The sequence below is a fragment of the Falco rusticolus genome, chromosome 4 (genome assembly GCF_015220075.1).
Source record: "Falco rusticolus isolate bFalRus1 chromosome 4, bFalRus1.pri, whole genome shotgun sequence".
In the NCBI taxonomy this organism is placed as follows: domain Eukaryota; kingdom Metazoa; phylum Chordata; class Aves; order Falconiformes; family Falconidae; genus Falco; species Falco rusticolus.
The window spans coordinates 59,782,160-59,791,000 of NC_051190.1; the positions used below are offsets into that span (position 1 = coordinate 59,782,160).

Below are 8,841 nucleotides of genomic sequence, written 5' to 3' on the forward strand. Positions count from 1 at the left end.
GGCACATGATAGATCTGTCCCACATAAACGTGGCACTGATAGTTGAGTGATGTCTGCTGAGAGAAACCCTGACACTAACAGAAGCATACTGTGGAGCTACATGAGGCACAGTGGCAAAACCATCGGGTTGTGAAACCTTTCAGCTTAGTCTTTAATTGCTATGTTGAACTACAGAAAGCAGCAAGATGTTCTCCAGAAGAGCTGAACTTGAGAGGATCTGCAAAAGTGGAATTTCTGTTTGGTTTGTTCACATTCTGTTGTAACCACGTGGAACTACAGATGTTTTCTTCAAAATGCTTTCAATGCATGTAGACACTGTTCTTCAAGATCCTACTGTGTGACTACAGTGACTTGAGCGAGAACGTTTACATCGAAAGATTGAAAAACTTTCTTCATAGCAAAGAATATTTGATAATGGTTGCTCTTATCTTCAGTGCGAGGTATTTGAATGAAAACTCACTTTTCTAAACAAAACACATTAGTTACGTTGCGTATCTGAGAGCACAGAAGGTATTCTTGCATAGATTTAAACGTGGTCTACTTCACTGAATAGCAGTATGCTGAGAAGCTGTGGAGGTGACACTGGAAAATTGTAGTTTTGATCGTTGTAAATAAGTTCAGTCTGTCTTTGCATTTTTCTATTCCAACCCAGATTTCCATCTTCTCCTTCCAAGTCCACTTATTCCATAAAACCCTGTGTAGGAATAACACGGCTGTATTTTCCCGTGGTTGTTAGAAACAAGGATCTTTGCCCTTCAGTAGCATCGTGGGGTAGTGAACTGCAAGTTGTACCTAGGTTATTTTAAATGACCCTTTTTCCAGACACAAGGAAAAAGAAACTTTTGGTGGCTCACTTGAGAAATGTTACATGGAAGAGCGATGCATTCCTAATAGCTCTTTTGGGCTAGCATTTCATGATTGCCTTATGCTTTATTTTGATTAGTTTTTTTCCTTTGAGATTTATTTTGTGACTTAACGCTGAACCATAAGAAACGAGTAACTGAAAGGACTTGGGTTGATGTGGTGTTCCCCATAAATACAGGACTATAAGGACATTGTGAATCTGCTGGTGGATGTGGCAGTTTCCAAAAATTACATGCAAACATTAAGGAGCTTATATTTTATTCAAAGTAAAATGTGTGATATTTCCTTTTGGTTAGAACCATCTAGATGGTGTTGCCAAAGGAACAATTTTTTCAGTTACTTCTGAATAAACTTAACTAAAATGTCATCTTTATATTGGATTCCACTTTTTATGAACGTTTCCATAGTTTTTAGACTGTGAGCTTTTGCTTGGTCCTTTATTTTAGGAATACTTTTAAGAACTCCACCTACTAATCGAGCAGTTGGGGTGGGCTGACAGAAACCTTACAGGTTTCTTACCTGAGTGACCGCGGAAGAATATTATTGCTCTGTAATGAAACAGCTGCGAATGGGGTCCAAAATAGGCATGCCAAGCATGGAAAGCAAGTTTATATTACCATAGATCTTTTAAATTATTATTAAGATTTGATGGTAGCCAAATCATAAAGACCTAATTGGCTTTCTTACAATTTTGGTCCAGATTTTCAATTAAGTAGAAGCTACTAAAAATAATGATTGAATAATAGATCCTGTCAAAAGTCATCTAGGTAAAACTGTTCTTTGTTCATTGAAATTATACAGAATACTGTGGTACTTTGGTAATACTGCACCGGGAGAAATACTGAAAGAATACTCTTAAGCCTGTGTACAACATAGTGACGAGACACAGGAACATCATGAGAATTTTGCATGGAAGTTAGTTTTACAGCCATCTGTATAGTTCCTCATTTATGCATATTAAATAATATTCAGTACAATTACTATACAGAAAGTGCTGTTAGTGCTTCAGGGTAGAGCCAAGCCCAGGACAGAGAATGAGCTGTAGGTAGGAGGTGCCCAGCGGGAGCCGACCCTGAAGATGTGCGAGGTGATGTGCCCCCTCCCACCGCGAGCGCTAGGACCCCTGCGCTGCCGCCTCAGGTTACGTAGTTTTTATTCTAAAGAAGTAAATTCTCATCTTGGAAACAAGTCATTAAACAGTTATTCATGCCACTGTTAGGGAGCAGCTTCTCTGTGATGAGAAGGATGGGAAGACGTGTTGGAGTGGAGCGGTAATGGTGCGTGTCGGGAAATCTGGGTTAGATGCGAATGCCAGACAGGCCAGCAGCTGAGTTCAGCAGTAGGAACATCTGCAGTTGATCAGCTGTCCTGTCAGAAGCAAACGTTATTGGGGTTAGAGGGTTTCTTGGAGCCTAAGAATATGGGTTTGATTCAAAAGTCAAAGTAGTTTGTAGAAATGCTCCAGCTTTGGGTTTTGAATCCATCCCAAAGAGGCTGAGGTTCAGCCAATTTTAAGTTTTAAGAATTTTTATTCAGTTGGGTTTGTTGTTTTTGTTTTTTGTTGGTTTGTTGGTTTTTTGTTTTTTGTTTTTTGTTTTTTTTTTTAAATTGAGACAAATGTGTGGCTTTAGAATAAAGATGTGAAATTGCCTCAGATCTATTTTAAATGCAGGAGGCAACATAAGCAATGCCTGTTTAATGACTACATGCACCCTCTTTAAAGGCAGTTGCAGTTGGTTATTGCTTGTGCATAGACAGGGTACGGGCGGATCGCTGGTTATGATTTTAGCTGCTTATCGCAGTCAATACTTGGGTACCTGCTGTACCTTATTATATGTAAATATACTATATGTATGTATGTCTGTATGCATTTTATTATATACATACATACATACATACTCACACCCTGTGTTGTCACCATAACTCTCTAATATCTTAAACTCAGTAGCAAAAGTAGCAATTAGGTGAGTCATTTGTTAAAATGTTCCTGTTTTGTTAGTTCTCAAATCCTGACTTAAAAGTGGATCTCTTGGCAATGATCAGTTTGGATGATAACAGCTCTTTTAGATCCATTTGTTGTCTCCTCCCAAAAAAAACCCAAAGAAAGCAGAAGTAAAACTAGATGGACGTGTTCTTGCCATGTTCTCTTTCAGCACATAGTTAAATCTGAGCATCTTCAGTTCACTTTCTTGGAAGATCTGTTGCAACCATTATCTTGTTCTTTCTTTATCATGCATTCAAAATATGATGCAAAATGGAAAAAAAAAAGGCATTTAATGTAGTATGTAAATATTGACCTTTTAAAATTAAAATGTTACTTAAAGTGCTTACAGTCAACCACATCTTAGCTATTTGTTAGTTTTTTGTGTTGTCTTATCTAAGTTTAATGGATACAGTTCCATAAATGTTGTGGTGTTTTTGTGTATATCTTCAAATTTTTATAAAGATGCTAGTAAGTCAATACATATATCCTGATCTGTGTATTATTTGTTCACAGTTTCTATTAGCATAATTTTATAATGATTTTAATGGGCAACTCTAGTAGGTGATTATATGGAGCCAACTTTTTTTTTCAAATTATTTTGTTTTCCTCTTGTAGCAACTAATCATATTTTGCCTTGACTAAAAGATTGGATTGGCCATATGATCTGTGGTATTTTAGTGGAATGTTCTACTTTTTTTTAATTTAAAAAAAAAAATAAATCTCAGTCCTTTAACTTTTGAGGGGAAATACAGTGCGCTGTCAGACCAGGGCATGGGGTTTCTAGGTTTGTTCTGTTGTGCTGTACCAAGTACAAATCAGGTCTGTCGTGTAATATTGTTCTCAAAAGTTTGGGATATTTTGGTTTTACACGTAATTCAAGTTGGTCATGTAACACGTTGGTTCATCACAATGTTAGCAACTGATGTGGCACGTATACTGTGTGATGGTTAGATGGGGCTTGGAGCAACCTGGTCTTAGCGGCAGGTGTCCCTGCCTGTGGCTGGGGGGTTGAAACTAGATGATCTTTAAGGTCCCTTCCCGCCCAAACCATTCTGTGATTCTATGGAACTATGTGCAGTGTTGAAAAAACTTGGTATATGTGATGCTAGGCAGGAGGAGGACAGGTCCATAGCACCTTCATAGCTGGAGGAACTTGCATGCAAGTGTTTATCTCTTAAGTAGTGCTAGAGGATAAATTTAGACAGGGATGTTGTTCTTGGCCCGCATACATCTCCAGTATGACTTTGGGAAAGAAGAGTAAATACTGGCACACCCTCTGTAAAGTATTTGCAGATACCTAGTTTATTCCCCAATTTAAATCTGAAGATTCACTTCAGGTTTCCGAATTTCTGAGGAAGAAAAAAAAAAAAAAAAAAAAGGCCTTGTAGCCAGTAAAATGCATAGCAGACTGAGCATTTTAGTTCTTTGATGTCAGCTTTCCACTGCAAGGGTGTAGATGAGAGATTTTTTTTCATAGAACTGTAGGTTATTCCAGAACAGCCTTCAGGGTCTTTGTTGTTTTTTTCTTAACGTGATCTAGGTACTTGAAATAAGAAAACAACTTGATGTTGAATTTTTTAATATTTTTTTTAAACATAGTAATTTTTTATCTGTTTAGTTTAAAATTGTGCGGTTTTCCTGGAAGCTGTAGGTGCTTCCTATCGTTACACACAGTAACTGCGTGTCTGTATGTGTGTGTGGGTGCGTTGCCCTTACGGCTGGGGTGCGAGGGCGGGCGGGAGGGTGCAGGGTTTCGTTTCTTGGGGTTGTTTTGGCCTGTTTTTTTGTCTAACTCGGGCTATATCTTGGATTTGTTCTCTGGTGTAGTATTGTGTTGTTCTTGTCCTCCGCGTAGTACTGTGTTTGTTACGTGAGTGGTAATACTCGCAGGTAGAAATCTGGCTTCACCTGTTCACTGTCAAAAAGGCATTTTTGTTCAGAGAAACAACAAATCTTTTTTTGAAATTATTTTTTGTGCTTTTGTTTTTTTCTTTTTAGCAGCATGTTGGGTGAGAAACTAAATGTGAAGGAAACAAATCCTGAACAGACTGCAGAAAGTTAGCTTATATTTTAGAAGTTATTTAGGGTAACATGGGGCTTTTGTTTCAATGTTACCTTAAATCATGCCTTAACCTCTGATTGATTCAGAAGCATAATACTTGGAAGTATTTTGTCTTCAATCAGTATCAAATCCTAAGGATTTTACGTAAGGTTTTTTTGTAACCTGATTTTTAATGATGGAGATTACCTATTACCCACATGAGCACAGGGTCTTGTGTACAAAAACACTGATTCATATTGGATCCTTACGTATACCAACTTCTGGTATAATATGGTTGGGAAGGATCATTTTGTTCTTCATAACGCTGCTTTTTGCAGGGTTGGGGTTTTTTTTATTTAAAAAAACACCTCTGTTTTCTACTTCTGTGCTTACTTTGGTGGAAAGTGTGGTCCTTATTGCACTAAAGAAAAAACCTCAAGGGGGAATTAATCTCACTGGGTCTTTTAGTGTTGCTTTCTCATTTCTTGGTGGAATGCACTGATTTTTCTAACTAACTGGAAATGGGCATTATATACACACGCTGTTTTTCAACAGGTTACACTGCTTTTATTTAATGTAACAGCACTTGGGTTAAGCGATTTTTGCCATCTAAATAACTTTAAACGGTATTCTAGATTAAGAATATTTTTGTAAAAGAGCCTGTGTACAGTTCAGTGTAGCTGTATTGCGATGTCATGTGTAGTCACTTGAAAGTTCACTACTTAAGACTGGTGTGTTAACGTTATGTTCGTTCAGTGGTTCAGGATTTTCTTCGTGTATATCTAACGGTTTTTAATACGCACTGGATTTTTTTCCTTGTGTCTGTCAGGCTGACTCTGGGACCTTACACTTTTATTTCTATTTATATAATAACAAAGCCATTTTTTCGCAGGATTTCTTTTTTAGATGGTGAAACATCTTTCAGCAGTTTACCTTCTAATTAATACACATTTTCACTTACAGATACAGCAAAGACAAGATGCTAACACTCATTTGTTCACAGCTGATCTTCCATACCATTGCATACGATTTTTATTGATACAAAGCGCCCTTACGATAAGTCAACTTTCTTTTTTTCCAGTGGTCCCCTTTGTCTCTACCCTGTGCTGTACCTCATTTCCATCTCATTTGCCTCCGTTTTTCCATTCCCACAAGGATATTTGTATCCTTGTTACGTTCCTGCTGTTTTCCCTCTCTTCACCTCTCTGGACTTTTCCTGCCTGAGTGCCTTGCATTCAGTCTTTCGCTCTACTTTCTGTTCTTACAGCTCTGCTGAGGATCCCTGAAACATAGCCCCCCCCACCCCGAGAGCATCGTCCTGTACTTTTCTTTGCCGACTTTGGTACATGAGGTTGCTTTTGCAGGTATCACACCTTAGGAGATGCTGCCCATCCCAAAGCACTGGAGAAGCGTACTTAACAGTTTTGCTTTGCAGTTTTACCTGTGTTGGAGGATTAAACCATTTTTGTTTACATGCTCCAGCATTTGTGGCAAGCCAGGTGAAACAGGATTAACAACTCTTCTGTCCTTTTCACTTTTTCAGGAGTTCTGTTCTTGAATTCAGTGATAGTAATAGCACTTTTTTTTTATCGCTACGTAGAAATATGAACAGTCGACATGATTCTACCTCCTATTACTATTACTGAATGTGATCCTTCCTAACCTGTAAAGTCTTAAACACTGTATATATTTGGGTGTTTTGAGAATCACTTCAAATGTATTGCTCTAATCTGGATTACAGAGTTTGTTTATTAGCAGTTCAGGATATAAATTCAACAGCCGACTGTATCATACTGACTCCACTGGGAGTTCGTCTGCCTCATGTTTTCTACAGCATCATCTGCACAAGGTGTTTACTACTAGTTTCTGGAATGTAATACTGAACTATTACCAAGTCCTCCACTTCCATAAGAGATCTTTGTCGTACCGATTTAAGTGAATGTAAAAATGGAAACACAAAGATGATCTCATGTACAATTTTTTTTACATGTAACTCCATGCTTAAAATGTCAACATGTAAATATATTTATTGTACCTAAAATATGTCAATAAAACTTGATCTTTATCATATTTCCTCTGTTGTCTCTTGATGTACAACTTGAACTGCAAATCCATCAGAAGAAGCTTCATGTGCTGTTTTATTTTACCGTTTTTATTACGGTAGCATCTCTGGGCCCCTACTTTTACACCGGCATGGTAGCATGGGGTTCTTTCAGAGGTGTGCAAAGGTGCCCCAGGTGGAAGAACGAGTGACTGAGCATAGGTGATGGTAAAAGAGGCTTGTGCTTTTGTTGCTAACTCAAAGGGTCTGGAGGCTGACAAGGGTCTCATAACATAGGTATAGGAGGAAAGCGTGTGAGTGTAAAAGCTTTTCTGCTTCTTTTATTGGCCATGTCAGTACTGCTGAGATCTCTATTTTCAGAAACTGCCTGTCTTAATTTAGGACGTAAAGAGGAGCTCTCAGCAAGCTCGGTATGGTTACCATCAATTATGTTCTGAACACAATTATATCAACATAAATGGAGGCTAATTCCACTGGTGTATTGTGTATCAAGAAAAGAGGTCAGAATCGGCCACCTTGCACTTTGTAGGGTTTTTTTAATAGGTTGTTAAAATTACTCACAAAGTTAAATGTAAAAAATGCCATTATCATCCTGGTATCACTAGAAGTGGCTACCTGTGATCCAGCATACACATTTTCAGTGAAGCGTTACTAGCGTGCCACATCATTACTGGGGGCAGATCTCAAGAGAACAGTGTTACCTGGGGACAGACTAACGATACGCCACACTGTGTGTTTCTGCTTGCACCCCAGTAGAGGACATATTAGTGACCAGCAACACAGTGACCTTAGAAAGCTCAATGAGGTAAAAAAAAAAAAAAAGCCTCTGCAGTGATTTTTATAGTGAGCAATGTAACAATAATAGTCTTTGCTTACAATGTTCCAACTTCGTTTTCAACTTGTGATTTTGTTTTGGATTAACAATAGGAGCACACTGTAAATATCCATCCAACTGCAGCATCACCTCTTCCACATCTCCTGCTCTACAGAAAGCTCCAAGCAAAAGTAAACCTCACCAAAAACCTCTGAAACTCAAATGTGATGAGTTCTAACTCCTTGCTGCTTTGTGCCGCCTTTCCCTGCCTCTGTTGATCTGCAATCTGTTGCAATCTGGGGCACAAATCTGTGTTTTAGCGAAGCTGGTGTACCTTTGAGCATCAACTCATCGGTTTATGCTTGCAGGACATGGAATGGGTTAACAATTGCACAGGGTTAAAACAAGCTCTCTTTTCGAGGGTGCAGGGTGGGATCATGCATACGAGTGGTAGTGGTTTTGAGAAGTTAAAAATGTCCTGCTGATGAACTGGTGATTTTGTAAGATCTCGGGATTCACGCAGGGGTGTGCTTTGAGAATTTGAAGGCTGACAGCTGCGAAGTGATGGAGGAAATCAGTGGGGCTACAAACTAGTTATTGAAGGGATGGAGAGGGAGTGACCAATGGAGGTACAAATAAACCTTTAAAATCAAATACTGAGATGCCTAGTGGAGTGCTTCAAAAATTGGTCTTGATTGACCTTAATTTGTAAAGGTCTGGGCAGGAGGAGTTGGAATGTGCTCACCAAGCATGTTGGGAGGCCCATGGGGGAGGGCTCAGATAAGGAAGAGGTTCGTAGTATCTTAGAGGAACTGGATGAGCTAGAGAATTAAAATAATAGAGGTGAGATTAAATTCAATCCTGCAAAGTCCAAGAGCACAGACTCTGGTATTAATAAATAAGGATTTTTGCTATAAGGGCTACTGGGAAAAGAAAGAACAGCGAGTTAATTGCAGATAACTGATCTATGGATGTGGTGAACTATGAGAAAGAAGATGATAGCTTTTCTAGGATGGATGGGTCAGGCACTTCCCACATTGGAACTATTGGCTTGTATATGTATAGTATGAAGATTT

The 8,841-nt window shown here is 38.6% G+C and overlaps 1 protein-coding gene across 4 annotated transcripts in view; it reads left to right on the plus strand.

Annotated features, from left to right (window-relative positions):
• Positions 1-6,959, plus strand: part of RBM33 (RNA binding motif protein 33) — a 105,724-nt gene extending 98,765 nt beyond the window's left edge. For all 4 annotated transcript variants that reach the window (XM_037385906.1, XM_037385907.1, XM_037385909.1 and 1 more), the window contains one exon: positions 2-6,959. In XM_037385906.1, the coding sequence (XP_037241803.1) occupies positions 2-50 (49 nt within the window). In that variant the 3' untranslated portion in view covers positions 51-6,959. The remainder of the gene's footprint in view (position 1) is intronic.
• The last annotated feature ends 1,882 nt before the right edge of the window (positions 6,960-8,841 follow it).